This window comes from Ambystoma mexicanum, chromosome 5p (genome assembly GCF_040938575.1).
Source record: "Ambystoma mexicanum isolate Mex_15411 chromosome 5p, UKY_AmexF1_1, whole genome shotgun sequence".
NCBI classification, from domain to species: domain Eukaryota; kingdom Metazoa; phylum Chordata; class Amphibia; order Caudata; family Ambystomatidae; genus Ambystoma; species Ambystoma mexicanum.
Genome location: NC_090930.1, coordinates 445,012,362 through 445,031,662, shown reverse-complemented (window position 1 = coordinate 445,031,662; position 19,301 = coordinate 445,012,362). Strand labels below are relative to the sequence as shown.

The following is a 19,301-nucleotide window of genomic DNA, read 5'->3' as shown; positions in this document are numbered from 1 at the left end:
GTGGCTCAAGTCAAGCAAGGCCTCTGATGCAGCCTCGGGGTAGGGTCAAGCCTCACCCAGGACCGGCTGGTGTGAGAAGCGTTCTCCCTCCGATTTGAGGTCCAGATCCTTTGAGGATGCCCCGCGTGCAGGGGTTCAAGAGAAGCCCAAGCCCTGCGACGCTAGCTCTGCTGGTTTCACCGCTGATGCGGGTCCAAGTCGGGGAAAAAGGCGTTTGTCATCACCATCATCCTCCACTGTGAGCCTGCTAACACAAGGAGCGTCTTTGAAGAGAAAGTCCCTAACCCCGTCCAAACTCTGTGTGTCTGCAGATAGTCAGACAAGGGAAACTTTTTGGGAGGACTTGTCAAAGCCAGCTAAGGCTTCAATAAAGGCCAAGACAACAGAGTCGACAACGGCACCGTCAGCGAAGGCAGCCACCAGCACTTTGTCATCTAAATCAACGATGTCCAGCGTGGCTCTGAAAGAGAGCAGGTCCAGGAAAGAGGTGGCGGCCACCCAGTTGGTGTCGTTGCCCCTGAGGGAGGAACCAGGTGGCCGATCTGGCCCAACAGCCTCGTGAGAGGGAGAGGGAAGCGGTCCCACCTGTGGAGCCTCCCAGGTACGTGGACCGGCAGGCTACGGAGTATAGAACGCAGCAGATCTACTCTGGTACAGACGAGGATGACGATATTCACCAGGGATGCTTCTCGGACCATGGAGGGAGAGAACCTGTGGGAGGACCTCAGTCCCCGGTGTGGAAGAAGCCTGCATTAGCCCAGGTCTGACTCCGTTGGCTCCATTTAACCCTAGACCTAGGGACATGTCTGGACATTTTATCCACCCTGCACACACTGGTCACCAAAATCCAACTGAGGATGCTGCCATCAGAGCCGGCACCTCCAGAACCTCTGAAGGTGAACTCTCCCCCACGGAAGATAAAGCCCAAGGGGAGTGCGGGTCCTCAGCACCATCCGACCCTGTTGCCATCACCACCTCATCACAACAAGACTCCAACCGGAGCTCCCGATCCACACACGGGCATGGACACACCTTCCACAGCTACTGGCATCAACGAGGACAACGATTTAATCACTGTGGACAGGGCCTACCCTCTGAACGAAGTTGGATCTTTTCATTCGGTCATCTCGAGGGCCTTGGAACTGTTTCAGTTAGTCTATGAGGAGACGAAGGAGGAGGCCTTCCTGTACCAATGACATGAGTCGAGGAGGAAGACCATCATGTCCGTTACCTTACTGGACAACATCTGGGAAGAGGGCTTAGCCCTTATGAAGACTCCAAGTACAACCCTAACGAAACAGGACAGATATGGAAAAGAAGTACAGGGTACCCGACTCAGCGCTGAGGTGCCTAAGATCTCAGCCCTCGCTGGATGCAGTGGTCTCGGCCATAGCTAGGAAATGCTCAGCGAACCAGTCCTTAGCAGCCATGGTAACTCCGGACCAGGAGGGGAAGAAGCTGGATGCGATGGGCAAGAGGATAATTTGCACGGCAGCCTCCACCATCAAGGGGGCGAATGCCATAGCCATTTTGTCCCGTTATGACCAGGAACTCTGGTACAAGCTGGGCCCTATCCTCAGCTTCCTACCTGAATATAAGAAGGTCAAGGCACTGGAACTCTTTCTGGAAGGTGAATTGGCCTCGGATCACACCATCACTGTGGCTCTAGACATCACAGACACAGGTTTTCACCAGAAGGGGAATGGGGTGTCTCTGCGCCGGCAAGGTTGGTTGAAGGTACAATCTTCCGCCAGTATGTTCAGACAAAGGTACCGGATATGCAGTTCGGCAGGGAAATCTCTTTGGAAAGGCAATCAACAAGTCTCTTCAGGCAAAAAAGACTGACATGAAGGCAGCAAGTTCCTGGGAAATTTGCAACAGCGACAATCCTTTTCCTTTTGCTTCTCCAGAGGAAAGCCAGGAAGATCTTCAAAGGGTTATAGTATCCCTTCCGGCAGCCTTCGCGCTCTTCCACTCAAGAAGTGTTTAAGGGGTGCTCTCAAGGCAGCAGAGGTCAGCGGTGGTGCCGTCCGCAAGTCAGAAGACCTACACCCAAGCAGGCCTGAACTGGCCGTGGCTCCGGGCCCCCACTTACACACCCCAGTGGGAGGCTGGCTGGCGAAGTTCATCGGCACGTGAGAAAAGATCACCATGGACAGATGGGTGCTGGACACTCTCGGACCGGGGCTCACCTTGGAGTTCCAATGCAAGTGTTTCCGTATCCCTCCGATTCAGCGGCAAGAAATACACGTGCCGCAGCTTCTCAAGGAGGTGTGGTCCATTTTATGGAAAGGGGCAATATAGCCCATCCTCCAGCGACTCGGGGGCTCTGTAGTATATTACAGATACTTTCTAGTTCGGAAGAAGACAGAGGGTTGGAGGCTGATTCTGGATCTACGTCGTCTCAATAAGTACTTAAAGTCTCAAAAGATCTGGATGGTCATGTTGCAGCATGTGCTTGGCCAGCTGGAGCAGGGGCATTTTCTGACGTTGTTGGACCTGGAGGATGCCTACTTCCACATCCCCATTCATAAAAAGCACTGAAAGTTCTTGGAATTCGTAGTTCAGGGTCAGCAGTATCAGTTCAAGGCTCTGCCTTTTGGCCTGAAGTCAGCCCGAGTGTGTTTACGAAGTGCCTGGCCCTGGTGGCGGCACATCTTCGTCTGCAGGGCATCCACATATACCCATACCTGAACGACTGGCTGGTGCGTGCCCACTCACTGTCCCTATCAAGGGAGCACATGGCGAGGACCGTACGTCTGCTGATGGAGCTGGGGTTCTCCATAAACTATCCAAAGTCTTGCTTGAAGCCATCTCAGGACTCTCTATTCCTATGTGTACGACTCAACACAGTGACGTGCTTGGTGTTTCCCTCGGAGGAGAGGGTGAAAACCATACAAGGCAAGGTTCAGCGCTTTTCGTCGACCCAGGCAGCAATGGTGCGGTCCTTCATGTCCTTTCTGGGCATGTTGTCCTCCTGCATAAACCACATTCTCCTCTGCAGACTGTGCATGAGACCTCTCCAGGAGTTCCTAGATGGGAGGTGGATGCAAGTATCGGAGAACTTTACGGCAAGATCTCTCTCAACAAAGAGTTCTGTCGGGTGATACCGTGGTGGGGTGTTCGGCAGCATCTCATCCAGGGAGCTCCATTTCAGGTTCCTCCTTACCAGGTGACTGTCACCACAGATGCCTCTCTAGAGGTATGGGCATCCCACACCAGACAGTTGCACACCAGAGGCCTCTGACTACCAGAGGAAAAGGATCTACACATCAACATCCTGGAACTTCGGGCTGTATTCTGGGCCCTCAAGTCATTTCTGCGGTTGTTGAAAGACAAGGTGGTGAGGATCTTCAGAGACAACACCACTACCATATCATATACCTGGAAACAGGAGGGGACCCAGTCTCCGGGACTCTCCAAAGAGGATCAGGACTTGTGGCAGTGGGACATTCGTCAAGGCATGCTCCTTGTCCCATTTCACTTGGTGGGAGTCAAGAACACCATTGCAGACTCACTCAGCAGGGAACTGCATTCTTGCCACGAGTGGGAGCTTTGTCAAGACCAGGTGGATCAGCTGTTCAGCAGATGGGGATGACCCCAGATCAATCTCTTCATGACGGCGGTGAACACCAAGTGCCAATGTTCGCCAGCAGGTTCCCTCAAATAAGGAGCTTGGGGGATGCATTCTCGTTCCTGTGGGAGGGACAGTTCCTATACACTTTCCCCCCTTTTCCACTGCTTCTACATGTGATCAACACACTCAGACAGCACCACTGCAGGATGATACTCATTGCTAGGGCGTGGCCGAGGCAGATCTGGTATCTGGACTTAATATGCCTGTCGTTGGCCCCATCCATCAGGCTACCACTGTCCCCGGACCTTCTCGCCAGAGAAGGGGGGGGGATTCTGCATCACGACCCAGAGTCTCTGAACCTGAGGGCATGGCTCCTGCAGCCCTAGAGTTTGGGGTTTATGCTTTACCCGCAGAATGTAAGGACATCCTGGACAGGGCCAGAGCCTCGTCAATGCTGACATAAATGGGAATTGTTCTCTGTGTGGTACCGGACTCAGAAGATTACCCCTCTGTGTGTCAAGGCTCTGCATCCATTGTAGCTCTATTTCTTTTGGCAATTGCTTTCCATTGAAACCCGTCTGTGTAACCTGAGAAACATTGGATACACAAAACCATTACATTTGTCACTACATCGAGGTGCAGTTTCTGTGTCAATAACGCACTAATGAACTGCTCCTATCAAACTGATCTATCACCGTCTAGGTGGTCTGTAGCTCTACGAGCACTGAAGCATTCCTCCAGGTCATGCAAAGGGAACAGTGTATTTTTAACAGACTGGCCTGCTGCTTCGTTTTGAATGGCCAAGGAATGCCATTCAATTCCTTCATTAAGATCTTTTATAACTGTGCACAACCTACAGATTCATATTTATCAATCAAAGAGGAATATATTAACCTCCTCAAAAGGGTATGTTCACATTCTCAATCACTGTCCATGTTAAATTGTCCTGCCACTAACATCAGTATTTTCCACTAAGTGTATCAGTGAAGATCTGCTCTCCAACCGTGACTCTAAAATTCCCTTTGTCCTCATCCTCCTCGATCTCTCTTCTGCCTTCGACATGGTCAACCATACCATCCTGCTCAACCGTCTCCGTGATAACCTGGGTATCACTGATCAGGCTCTGGCTTGGCTGACCTCTTTCTTCTCTGATTGACCCTCCAAGGTCCAACTTGGGTCCTTCCTATCATCTATTTTCCTCTCTACCTGTGGTGTTCCCCAGGGGTCTAACCTCTTGCCCTGGCTTTTCAACCAATACCTGGCAACTCTCGCCCACTGCATTGCCATTTTCTGCTCAAATTCCCAGTGCTACGCTGATGACACTCAACTAATTTTCAGGCTTCCCTCGGCCACCTCCTCTCCCTCTTTCATTTCTGATTGCCGAACTGCCATTCAAGATTGGTGTGCAGCAAATGATCTTTGTCTGAATGCCAGCATTTTCGAGATCCTCCTCATCGGCACACCTTCACCATCCTTTCCCCTCACTCTATGGCCTGCCTCCGTTGGCCCTCCTCCTACCCCCACCTGCGAGGCTAAGAACCTCGGGGTCATCTTTGACTCCACACTTTCCTTCTCCGGCCACATCTCTGATGTCTCTATAAAGTCAAACTTTCTACTGCACCTCCTCAGAGGTACTCTGCCTTTCCTATCCTTCCCCCAGAAGCTCATGGTCTCCCAAGCTCTGGTTCTCTCTAGGTTGGACTGTTGTAACAGCCTCTTTCTAAATCTGGTTCTCTCTAGGCTGGACTACTGCAATAGCCTCTTTCTAAATCTGCCTGTTTCTACTCTCCGCCCTCTGCAACTCATCCAACAAAGGACTGCAAGACTTGTCCTTGGCCTCAAGCCCAGGGATCGTATCTCTCCAGCACTGAAATCTCTGCATTGGCTCCCAGTGGCTGCAAGGATTAAGTTCAAGACCCTCTGCATTGCCTACAAGGCATTCTGGGGCCTGGTTTCTCAATACGTCCAACTCTCTCTTCGTAAATACCTTCCTACTTGAGTTATTCACTCCTCCACCTCCACCTTCTTCAGGGTCAATTGCTTCTCCGAGCAACGAGTTCCTGGTAGATCTCTTTCTTCGGCTGGGGCCTCCCTCTGGAACAGCCTCCCTGCCTCTCTGAAACTTGAGGAGAACCATCTCTGGTTGCGGAAGCACCTCAAGTCCTTCCTCTTTGCTTCTACCCTCTCTCTTCCTCTCCCCTGCTGATTTCCTGTCTGATAATGCACTGGTCACCTGGTTACCCTCTGATTTCGGGCCCAGGTCACTGCCTGCCCAGTTGCACATCCACACTGCCTCTCGGCAACCCTTGCACTTGGGTCTGTATCTGTAACTCTACAGTCCCCCCTACCTGCACTTTTGGACACCTGCTGTCTGCACTTACCCTTGCACCTGCCACCTGCTGGCCACACTTCTTGTTATTGTTTTGGTCCCATGTACAGCACTGTCCCCTCCCCTTTTCCCCTGGCACTTTTCCCCTCCCCCCTCTCCTGCACTTGTGCTATCTCAATGTCACTTGGCCTAGTAAGATCGTTGTCTCAGTCCTCCCTCTGTTCCCTCTACCTTGCCTCGTCGCGCCCTGAAACACTTATGTATAGGTATATTACAAAATACCATATCATATCATAATCATGACAGCTTGGGTGAAACGGTGCATACTTTTGCGTTCGATAGGGTTGCATTCTTGCTCCCTGTCACTTTAAATTATATCTATCTGATCTTGTGAATGATTTCTCTAAATGCTGGCAATTCCCCCTAAAATAGGCATGCTTGAGTATTCTTGAGTATTCTTGCTTTATTATTCACAGATGATATTTTCCTTTGTGATAACACCCAGATTGGTCTTCAACGGGCCTTAAACCGTATGGGCCACATTACGAGTTTGGAGGTAGCCATGCCGCTTTTAGCGGCATGGCTACCCCCAAACCGGGTACCGGGCCCCTGTCCTGAAAATAGGGAATTACTGGGCCATGCCGACTTTGGCAGGCCGGGTCATTCCCATTTGCGGGACCTGGAACCTGGTACATCCCCATTCCCATTTGAGCCACCATATGGCTCAATGGGAATGGGAAGGATGCTAACAACGGGCCCGTTATTAACGGCCCCGTTGTTAGCATCCTGGTCTGCTTGCGGATGCCGGTAAGGACATCTGGTCTGGACCAGACATCCTTACCTCCACCCGCGAGCAGACCCGTAATGTGGCAGCCCGTAATGAACGGTGATGGTCCCTTACCGGCACCGTTCATAACGTGTACGCCCTCCTTGTAATGAGGCTCTATGACTCTTGATTTACAGAAAAATAATGTGACAATTCATTTCTCCAAAACAGCACTCATTATTACAAAAAAGCACCTAAATAATCTTAAATTTAAGTAGTTTATTGACAGGGCCTGTCTTAGTGTCACTTCTATGTTAATTTATCTGGGGTTTTCAATTCATGATAAATCTAGGGCGGGCGAAATAAATATTAGTTCACAATTAAATTTGGCCTCTCTTTATTCTCAGATGCAAAACCTCAAGGTAAAATATTGAAAGTTCACGTTGATTCCCTTTATAACATTTTAGGTAGGGAATTTTATCCCTTTGTTTTTGTATTGATTTTAGACATTCCTCTCTTTAGATGGGAGCAAAATAAAACTTCTGGCAAGGCGCCTTTGGAAAAGATTGTTGGGCCTTCCCATTTCCTTGCCCTTTGCTCTAATAATTCACAAACTAGGTACTCAATCCTGGCACTCATTTGTCATTGTGGATGAAATTAAAAGTTTCTTAAAATTTAGCCTTGGAGAAATTGTGTCTTCCTTTGAATTCCTTAATGAGCAACTGCGACATAATTTTGCTGGATGTGAACAGTAATTGTTAAACCCTATTGATTCATGTTGTTCTTGTAAAGCAGGACATTAGATCACTTGAATGGAGTAGGATCAAATCAGAACATACAAACTCTATTTTGAATGAGGAAAAATCCATAGACACTACTCCCTAAATATCTGGTGAGAATTCCAGACCCTTCATATCATCACATTTATAGGCGATTCCATTGTAATCTTCTTGGAACACGCTAGAGATGAGGTCCCATTCAGTGCATTCTCCCAGAGAATAGGGTTTGTCGATTCTGTGCTTATCTTTAGAATCACGGAGGCAGCTTTTGAGCTAAGGTGTTGCCAACGTCGAAATAAGGAGTGTTTTAGTTGGTAAATTATTTAATTTATTGAAATTGAAAGCCATTCTGGCTTCGAGTTATGGGTGGTTCTCAAATCTCTTTAATTATTGCATTGATTCATTGTCTAATTATTATCCACTCTCACATTACAAGACCCTCAGGAATACGGAATTCCTTACTATACCTGGATTTCCAAGTACTCATCAACTACATGATGCAAGACATTCTATGCCCATCCTCATTGTAGATAAACATACTCCTTTCTTATATTGCAAGAACTTCTGAGAAGTTCAGAAGTGTGTATATGTACACATAGGCCATCTCTAATAGAATAAAATCCATTCCAATGACTCATATGAATAATGTGAACACGGCGCACAGGGAAAGAAAAGAAAGGAACGACCTCCACCGCATACACCCATTGTATATTATTACAAACCAAACATAATTCCAAGTAATACAAAAACAATCTAAAAGTGTCTGCCCACACTCCTAAAATGCATCTATATGTGTGAAAGAGCTCTGGATTTCCATGGTCAGTATATCAGTATTGCATTCACCTATTAGCCATGAGGAGAATTGTCCTTCAATGCATGGGTGTCTCTGCATTTACAGTGCAAGTGAGTGGGACTGAGTTAGATTACATAATTTGCCAATAATCTCAAAATGTGTGTCAAGTGACCCTTGCATCTCAGAAAGATCATGATGCAAATGGCAAAGTGCTCAGTGCTTAAGAAATCTGAAGGCAGGACCTTACCCAACTTTGAAAACAGCACAGATCTACGCATCAGTGATAAGGGACTGGTGCCGGTGATTAGAGGACTAGCTCATTATGTTATTAACTCTGACTGATATTTGTAGTGACCTATATCAGGTGTTGAGCAAGTAAGCAGGAGGCATGGAGACACTTGTAATTAGAACTATGAAAGTCACTTTATTGTTTCGGGGTAGAAGTAGGAAAGGGAGGTAGGAAGCTATATGAAACACATGCTTTCCAGGTGATCCCCCATCCTGTAATCCCCAACTGTCACTGCTGGAACCTTGAGCACACAAGAAGGTTCCAGCTGGGTAAACATTCTATAGCTTGCATAGATGTACTACTGCAAGCTCTATACAGCACATCCCCCACCGTCACACAAAAAACACACTTTAGCCAAAACCCACATCAAACTCAACACCCATGCACTCTCCATTAACTATACTACACATCAACCACTGAGCACAAACTGCATTCATAAACCTCATGGCGTATCAACATTCACGTATCTAACCTTTCAACTCCAACACAACACTGCCAAACAACCACATACTCGGGACTGCCCCTCCCGGGTCTCACATCTGCCACATGTGAGCACAAACCACAGACAAAACTTTAATTCACCAACTAATCGTACTCACCTTCCAACCCGCCTGCCACGCAGGGACTCGGGCCTGCCATGCCGGCAGCAAAAACTCACACATCCAGGAAACACAAACTATCTGCAATCGTACTAAACGGTCACTGCTGGAACCTTGAGCACACAAGAAGGTTCCAGCTGGGTAAACATTCTATAGCTTGCATAGATGTACTACTGCAAGCTCTATACTGCAATATTTAATGATTTGCAAAAAGTTGCTATAGTCGCTGTGCTCTGCTCGGTAAAGTTCTAATCAAGACATTGTTGATTCATGAAAGAAAAAATAGTAATTGGGGCACGAGTCTTAGAACAGAAGTGGTAAACTGAGGAGTGGCCAGGGTTTCAGATCTGAGCAATTTCCATACAGTCATGTAAGGGCTTTCATTTAAGCAAATTGTCCAATGCCTCTTTACATTGACATGTTATTATTTCCTGTAGACCAATTTTCAAAGATACTCAAGGCTGCCTGGACACAGACGTGAAATTCTCACCTTTATATAAGCAGGAAAGCAGCAAACTCTCCAACGACGATCTCCTTAAAATCTTAGCTGAGTATAAGAAGTAAGTTTCTGAGAACATTTTTGATATAGACACGTTTGCATGTTTAGAAAAAGTGTTGCCCGTGTAACTGTTGTATTCACTGGGTTTGGAATCTGGCTGGTATTTCTGCCAGGAGCATTCCATTCTGCCTTGTTGGCTGCACATCAGACACAAAGTCATTAGAAATGTTACAGCTGGCAGGAGACACATTTGAAAGCAGAACTAGTACCAATAATTGAGAAGATGCTAAAACAGATGTAGTAATCTACCGAAAACAGGCAATTCGGCCATCCCACACTCATGAGCTCAATGTCCAAACTGAGGACCCTGTAGGGGTCCCTTGCCTTCTCATATGCTCCATGAACACCACATTCAGAGAGAGTCTTAGCTCCACCTTTCATAATTACCTGTAGAGCGATGATACCCATATCTTGCCTGCTTTCACCACCCACTCTGGTGCTCTAACCTGGGATCCCTGACTGTCGCTCCTCAAGCCTGACCGTCTCTCCATGTGCAGTAAGTTGTATTAGGGAACACGGTCGATCAGCATGCAGAATGTGGCGTGGCAAAACAATATAGTGAGATGGATCTTGCTAGCAAACAAGCTATTTGGAATGCTCGGAAATGAGAATGTTGATGTGAATTCAATGACAAAGTAAGTGTGTGGAACACTTTTATGTTACCTGAATATGGACTGTATCCGGACAATTGTCTCTTTATTATTTTCTATTTAATAGTCAGCTTCGGGGTTCAGGCTCATGGACTGTGTTTACCACTCCCTGCAATAGCTTCTATGTGGCCATCTATAATAATTTGAATGAAAACCCTTAACCCTTCAGTAAGTATCATGGTTCCTCTCTTGTGTGCATACAGCCTGTTTCTCCTGTATAACCTGAACATCATTGCCCATGAAATCACCATGTGTACCTAGGACCACCATTTTAAACATGTGTTTAAGCTGCTGGCCCATGCACCTATCCGACACTCCCTCAAACAGGTAGTGCTTTATGGGAAATGTTTATGCTATGTCAGACCTTTCCCTAACAGACTATATTATTTATGTCTTTATTTATTGGACATTTGTATCCACGCCTATACACAAGTGTTTCCAGGTGCCACAAGACAAGATGGGGGGTGGGGGAGCATGGGAATCACAAAAGGAGAACAACAAAAACAGTTACAGGCCTTGTGACAATCCTACCGTGCAAGTACATGACAAGGTTGTAAGTGAAAGGGGGAAAAGGGGTGAAATTGCAGGAGTGGGGTGTGCCCAGGTGTGGGGGGGGGGCAGGCAAGTGCTGGGCAGGCCAATGGCGGCAAGTACCAAAGGAAGAAGGGGGTAGGATGAGTGCAGTGGACAGTGAGGAGCAAGTTGGACTAGTCCGGGAAAGGGGGCACAAAGGGAAGTGTTGGGAAAGGAGGCTGGTCGGACTGTTAGGAGGTGGTATGGCCCCTGTAGGACTGTGAAGGGGCCAGGTGTCAGCCTCAGTGGCAGAGGGAGAGGGAACGGAGAGGAGAAAAGGAGAGGCTTGAGAAGTTTCCGGAACTTAAGAAGAACTGGTTCAAGTCTGATGGGGAGGGTAGGCCTTTCCAGACGGAGGAGCCAGCCAAGGAAAGGGATCTACCTCCCACTCTCTGCTTGGAGAAACGTTTGACCTGCAGGGAGTTGGAGCCAGAGGGACGAAGGACTCTCGCCGGGAGGTATTTAGTGAGGGAAAGCTGGATGTAAAGAGGACCCAGGCCCAAGAAAACCTTATGGATGATGCAAATGGTCTTGAATTTTATCCTTGCAGTCACTGGGAGCCAGCAGAGAGATTTTAGGGCTGGAGAGTTGCGATCCCTGCGCTTGAGGCCAGGGATAATTCTTGCAGTCCTGTTCTGTATTAGTTGAAGACGCAGATTGAGGAAGAGGCTGTTGCAGCAGTCTAGCCCAGAGAGAACCAGTGCTCTGGAGATGTTGAGCTTCTGGGGGAAGTTGAGGAAATGTAGAATGTCCCTGAGGAGATGCACCTCCTTAGAGAATAATGACATCTCATTCTCCTTGCTGTGCAACTGTGACCGTAGGGATTTCCTTTCCAGCACCACAGGCAATGCCACTCAGAAGTATTTGCTATATCTTCTGTTCCCCTCTCACTAAACCTATTCCCCCTCAAAAGATGTCCCTACCAGGAGACACACTTCCCTACTTTGGAGTACACTTTTTTTTTCTCAGTTGTTTTTAGTTTGATCAACAAACTTTTACTACAGTTTCATTATAAACAAAATACATTAAAAACTTACATAAAAAATTCATCAGAAATATTTTCATAGATTACTTGAAGATCAAGACAGAATTTAGCAACAATTGCTGTCTAAGCCCAGCAGTGCTATTATACTACCAGCATATATGCATAGATAATTTTGTATGCAATTATCACTTACAAAACTTTAAGAGGCATCATACAACAAACCACAAATCTTACCCTATTTCCCGGTCCATGTCTATCCAACACTTGGAATTTATGGTTCCTATTCAACATTCCTTATTTATTGTTTCCAATTCCTCATTGATAATCAAAAGTAATTTTGACAATTCCAGAATAGTCTTTATGGAGTTACCCCACATGCATGCGATCCAAACCCATTCCCTGGCTGACTCAGTCATGCCCAACGCATCTAATCCAAAGAATATAGTACGCCACTTTTCAAAGTAAATACAGTAAATTACCAAATGTTTGGTCGTCTCTTTCTGTAGTTCTGTAGTTCTACTTTACAGAATCTGCAATTGTCTTTGCAATCTACTCTGGTTTTAGAATGCCAATGCTTAATTCTTTCATATGAGGAATTCAATTTAATTTAAATCGCAGGTATGTATCCGCAATTTATTACAAGAAAACTGCAGAATACATGGCCCGCGGGGCAACCTCGTTGACGTAAACTTTGCAGCTTCCCTATAAAACGTCATTTCAGAGATGGACTCGATAGTATTACACCAGTCATATTCGAATAAACGTTTTTTGACATATAATAGACGAAATTCTGGAGTAAGCCCAATTGCTGCTAGCAAATCAACCATACAATCATAATACTTTGCCATTGTGAGCGGATTATGCTCTGTAATCATTCTTCCCAAGTTTTCGTACAATGAGTTAGCAGGTGGAAACAACATTTTTGGTAGATTAGCCTACAACCGCCAGTGGAATCTTGTAGACAAGGATGTGAGACCTAATTCTTGTCTAATGATTGCATTTGGCAAGGACTTGGCAAATTGCAATTTATTTTTCCAAAGTCCCCCCTGCAACTGGTCTAGCACGTTGTCAATAGTTATTATGCCCATGTCTAGCCCATACAGATTTATAGCCTCTACTTGTAAGTGTATAAAATTCAAGCAAAGAGGCTAATGAGTATTTACAATACATAGTGTAAACAGTACGCATTTGTGTACATAATGCTTTCACCTTTTTGTTGAGACTATCCTTCCACATTTTGGCAGAGTTGGCATCCACCAATTCGTAACCCAGATATATGATCGAAGTTGCACATGGGATGTAAATACTGTCAATCGTCCACCTCTGAATTGAAACCTGCCTCTTGCAGTTTTGAAATATAAACACCCTTAATTTGTTAACCTTACACTGCAGATTGTGTGCAAATAGGTATGAAGCAAAGAGCTTCAGCTTTGTTTGCAACCCAAGTGCAGTGCGGTCAAAGATCAGAATATCATCTGCAAAGGCGAGCCAATGCAGCTTTAGGTGGCACAGCCTTGCAGGATAGCTGATTACACTAGCCCAGATCTCCTCGATATCACAGAGGTATAGGTTGAACAGGGTTGCTGCTAAATTGCAACCCTGTTTAACCCCCACCTCCATGAGTATCGGCTTTGTTGTTGTACCAGTATTGTTAATCCGTACCAAATAAGTGGCATTGTGATGTAATTTCGATATAAGTGGAATTAGGTGATCAGGGATACAGAACCGTCTCATCTTTTCCCACAGCAGGCTGCGAACGATGCAGTCAAATGCTGCAGTGAGATCAATTGAAGCCATGTATAAAGGGCCTGTGTTGGAAACTTTCGATTTGGCAAGGAGATGAGCCAAGATTGATGTGTTTAAGGTTGTGCCCATTTGTGCTCGAAAGCCAATTTGAAATCATGACAAGATTTTGTGAGATTTTATGTGGGCCTGAAGTTCTTGTACTAATAAAATTGAAAAGACTTTCGCAGCAGCATCTATCAAAGCTATCAGCCAAAAATTATTGGGATCAGTTCTATTTCCCTTTTTATATATTGGGACCACTATAGAGTTTGGCCAGGATGCAGGTATCCGAGATGTTAATAGGATGTTGTCATATTGTGCTTTTAAAATCAATGCCCAGAAAGTAGGATTCTGTTTGATGACACATGGTGGGATGGCATCGGGGCTAGCTGCTTTTGAACAATTCAGTGCCCCAATTGCAGCCACTACTTCCTCAGTTGACCAACTCTTAGATAGCTCTGATGATGGAGCAAAGAGGTGCTCCACATTTTTGGAAAACCTACTTGGTAACTTGAATTTACACCCAAAGAAAGTTGTCCATGCCTCCGCCGTGATGTGAGAGGTTTGATCAGTAGTGGCGATTTGAGTGTTAGACCTGAGCAAAGCCCACGTGGTTCATCTATTGTTGCGACAAAGACTGACAATCATATTCTGATTCGCCAAATTGTGGAAGCAGCGTTTAAGATTTAGGCATTTATTTCTTTATGCATTGCACAGGATTGTATTCCTTTTGAGAAATTCACTGGGTGATACAAATTCTGCTTTTAATTTATGTAGTTCGCATTTTTCCAGCGTTTAGCCAATTGGATTTCCTTACAATATGGCTGGGGGTGATTTGCTTTTGTTCGATTTTGATTATGCGCCAGCTTCTCGATTGCTATGTTTATTATATATGAATATCTCATCACTCTTTGTTGTAATGTCATACAAGGTGCCCCAATTTTTTTGTCAGAAATAATATGGTTGTCAATCATAGTAGTTAATTTATCGCAAAGATAAGTGTTCCATCGTAGCGAGATCCCAGGGTCGATCGCCTTTCAATAGGCCCTGAGACAGGTCACTCCTTAACTTCAAGATGTTTGCTTGAACTGTCAGCCCCAACATTAAGTGGTCCCCAACACCTGGTTCTGTTATAACTATCTCACTGCCGTGCCCCCGCATGTTGGCCGATACTACATAAAAATCTATACATGAGCTTGTTGAGCCTCTCATCCAAGTAACCTGGGGTGATGATATATCAAAATTAACAAATGCGATCTCCCAGATTGCAAAAAATTTGATCCATAGTTCCCCTCGTACAGCAGCCATGGATTGAGAGGCGGAGCCATCTGGTCGAACCAATGTATTACCTGCATTTGCGCAGTAAGCATTGAAATCGGCCCCTATAGGTATTTTACATGCAGTTATCTGGACTGTGACCTCCTCAAAGATCATTGCTATATTAGCAAGTATTGCTTCTATCTTAAGTTGTGCCGGATTGTGATAAATGGAAATGATTAAATAAATATCATGGGGTGTATCCCTAAAAGAAACCAATACCGCTAGTAGAGCCGGTGAGTTGTGAACTAGCTTTGTGGTGACCATCATATTTGTGTTCAAGAATATTGCTAGGCCACCATGAGGCCTCTCAAGGGGGCCTTGAAGGGCCTCCGCATGAAATGCAGTAAATCCTTGAAATTGGAACCTATAGCCACACATGGTTTCTTGACACAATATAATGTCAATAGTTTTATATGGAATAAAAACTTTTGCCCATTTGAGTAAATTGGTAAGTCCACATGAGTTCCAAGAAACAATTTTTAAAGATGATTTGTTACTATGTGAGCTTTTTGTTCCAGGGTGGTGTTACCATACCCGCAAACGAGGACAACCAAGACTAATCTTTACTAATGGTAGAAAGGGCAACTAGTTGAGTGATCACGGCCGCATCAGGTGCCATGTTCGATGATACCAGAGTGTCATTTTTCTCTACCGGTATTTGTTTTTCTTCTGGTGTTTCGTTGAAAGCAATAGCTTCCTCTATGGAGTCAAAACCAAACGGGATTTGACTGATCAACTTGGGTTCCCTCGCATACTGCCACAACAAGTCAGCTATAATTACAGAATGAAGTTGAAACACCATCCGGTGATTATTGAACTCCGGAAGTGTAATCCATTTAATGTCACTCGATATTAGGGTTCTCAAAGCTTGTATTTTATGGAAAGCCTTCAGTATAAAGAATTGATTAAGCCGCTTATCACCATTTATTTCCGCCTTGCTCAACCACCCCATGATAGTAGAGGAGGACGTCATCATAGCATCATTTACAGAACGGCATATTATTGACTTTTTAGTCAGATAGGGTGGTTTGGCAGATATCTTATTTCCATCCATGGCAGGAATTTGGTCAATTTCCAGCTCCAAATTCATGGCATTTTTGGTGCCTCTACGACATTCCCCACATGCTTGTCAATCAACTCAATTTTGGGAGATTTCTGAGGTATACTTGAAGCTGTCATTTCTACATCCCCCATGACCTCGGATGTTGGCATCCCTGAATTGTTTTTTTATTAGCAATTGGTTTGTAAAACATTGATAGCTGCGTTTGTTGTGGAAGTGTTAAACTGGAGGTAAATTCCCTTTGTATTGTCGAGATTATTTTGGCTACATGATCTTCCGCCATCATTTTACTAAGAGATTTGGATTCACCTTCCATGGCAGTATTTGACGCCAAGCTTTTGTTGGTTGATTCTTTGAGTGTTCCACTAACCAGTTGCAAAGCCCTTTTGCTTTCCTCAGAAAGTGAATCTAAGTTAATACCACGTTATGTGTTAGGGGTCAAGGTTATTATCTGTGCACCCCTTCCCACCTCATTTTGTTTGGTTATTAACATTGTTTGTTTTTTATTTTTATTTGTTTCCATTTTTTTGCCTTTCGCGATCTGCACAGCTTGGCGATCTGCTTTTCTTTTCAGTGCGCGAAAGTACAGATGTTTTTCTTTTCTCAATGCAACGTGAAGTCCAGTGCCATTTACAGTGGAGTTGTCATGCACTTCAGCAACCTCCACTTGGTTCTCAGCTTTTTGCACCTCAGCCTCAATCAAAATAGTGAGGACAGAAGGGCTGTCCGGGTGAAAAATATCACCAGGTTTAGGACTAGCTTGTTCAGTTATCAGTCCTGTTCCCTGTGTGGTATCCTCTACCTGGAGAAAGAAGTGTATTTGATCTATTTTGTCACTATTTTGGATCACCTTTTGGCACAATTGGGTGCATATTAATATTTGAACCATAGCAGGATCACAAGTTTCAGCAACCGTCTGTGCAAATGTTTGCGGGAAGCTGAATATTGGTACCCCAGGTTCCTGTGTGAAAGTATGTTGGTCATTCGTTCCTATAGGAACAGTTTGTGTTGCTACAGATACTGTGATGGAGGTGTCCATTTTGGAGGGAGCTACACAACCACCTTCACGCTTGTAATTCTCGGCGAAGATGTATCCATCTAATTTGTTTCATTTTGACAAGACCTCAAATTGGGCAGCTTTCAAATCCGGTAATTCATAATGGGTGTAATCGTGTCCCCTATCTAGCAAGTTGAGCACCCTCGATAGAACGGGGTAGGAGGCCTCTAAAGTCTGCATGTCCTCAGATGGATTTAGGAGGTCAAACCCCAAAGGGGGGATACCGTTCATTTTGGGAGGGCTAAGCAAATGCTGGTTATTTGTGACCACAGGAGCTTGTTCATTGTTCAAATAATTACTGATAGAGGGGTCAGTTACTTGATCAGTATTGGGCCATTCATTCAAATGCAAATTGTCATTTGAATCATTTATATTAATGGGGGCGTTTGGGGAGACAGCCTCACTATAGTGCAAATGCACATTTGCTAGCTTCCCTGGCGCCACAGTGACTGGAGTGAAGGGCCCTACTGACAAGGGTACCCATTTTTCAAGTTCCACCAGCACTGAAGGTGCAAGAATAGAGATATCCGACGGGGCATGATTTTGTTCCTCCCCAATATCATCCAACAAGCCAGGCATCCCATCTTCATGCATACTCAGAAAGCTTTTCCTCGATCTCTGCCCTGTATCATTATGTGCAAGCGAAGGTTGAGCATGTGGTTGTATGCTTGGATTTGCATATTGCTCATTGAGAGCCCGCGCATATGCAAAGGATACTTTGTGGCATATGGTATCCGCGTTGTGAGAGATATGTGGGGTATGTTGTGTACCAGTAACTTCAACATCTTCCAAGATATTCTCAATGCTATCAATATTACCTAAGAAATACATTGCTGGAGCTAAGGCTACATGGTTGTTCCCATGCTTGGATGCTGCTGCAGATTGCTTTTGAGAGGGCATATAACAATTCGCCCACTACGCAATCTCGAAGACATGGTATTTTACTGATAGTAAGAACTGATAAATGCACCCCCTGCAGTTAACATAGACCAATTTAGTTGTTATAGCAGTTGATGCACACTGAACACATACGATCCCTTCGGGACCATTCCCGCTATGCAAATAAGCAAAGACCACAGACGCTCATACCGCAATGCCTAAATGATTCTAGCACGTGGTTATGACGTTAACATTCTCACTGTAATTCGAGTCTAGAACATAAGATCAAGGCATGAAAAGCAATTATATCAAATGCCCAATTCAAAATCACAAAAATAAAGTATAGGTCAAACCTCAGCTCAGACTCTCCTCACCCTTATTGCCTAGAACATAAGACCTAGGCATGAAAAGCAAATATGTCAAATGCCCAATTCAAAATCACAAAAATAAAGTATAGGTCAAACCTCAGCTCAGACTCACCTCACCCCTTACACCCGAACAGCCGAACAGCCACACTTCCGTAAGCACTTCGGATGCGCTCGCGAGATACCCATCCCACAAGCATTGGGTCTCACATCCTGTAGCGCGGTACTTAGCCTCCACCCCCAATGCCCTTCCCCTGTCCTCCTCCACTCTCCTACTCCTGATGTCCTCCCAACACCCATGAGATTCTTGCCCGGTCTACGGCAAAACCCCTCACCCCAGCCCGCCAACCCTTCTCCTGTCACCCTCCTATGCATTGTGTTCCCAAATACCTTCTTCCCATATACCGCCACCTGCTCTAGCCCGCACCCCCGCAGCGAGCACTCTGCTAACGCTAACCCACTACCTACTGTGATTTCACCCCATGCCACAATCCACCCCCCAACAGACCTAAGCACCCCATAAGGAGCCCTGTTGCCTGTAAGTCTATAACTGGGGGTTGTCCTACCCACTATAGTTCAAAAACATGCCAAACAATTACAATGGATACTGGTTTTAAACCCTTTTGGAGGCCCATAATCATGGGGCAACCATTGTTAGAAGCAAACACTCATTGCTAATGAACACATATCTCTTAGTTTATGAAAAAATGTCAGCATTTTATTATTAATTAGCTGATAATCTTTCTTTTGCAAAGTATTTGAGTATTTTAAAATGCATCACAGTTCATCATGACCATTGTAATGAACACGTACATAATTATATCTAAAGTACATAGAGAAATGTTTTCAGGTGTAAAAAGCATAAACAGTACATTAGTACATTTAACAATCGACTTGCTGTTAATTGAAAGATACCATGTAGTTAGATACATGAAA

General features: G+C 45.2%; 1 protein-coding gene across 5 annotated transcripts in view; it reads left to right on the top strand.

The window, feature by feature from the left end:
- The window catches only part of DOCK11 (dedicator of cytokinesis 11), a 1,707,663-nt gene that overhangs the window by 635,973 nt on the left and 1,052,389 nt on the right, over positions 1–19,301 (top strand). For all 5 annotated transcript variants that reach the window (XM_069612850.1, XM_069612848.1, XM_069612847.1 and 2 more), the window contains one exon: positions 9,570–9,692. In XM_069612850.1, coding sequence (XP_069468951.1) covers positions 9,570–9,692 — 123 coding nt within the window. The remainder of the gene's footprint in view (positions 1–9,569; positions 9,693–19,301) is intronic.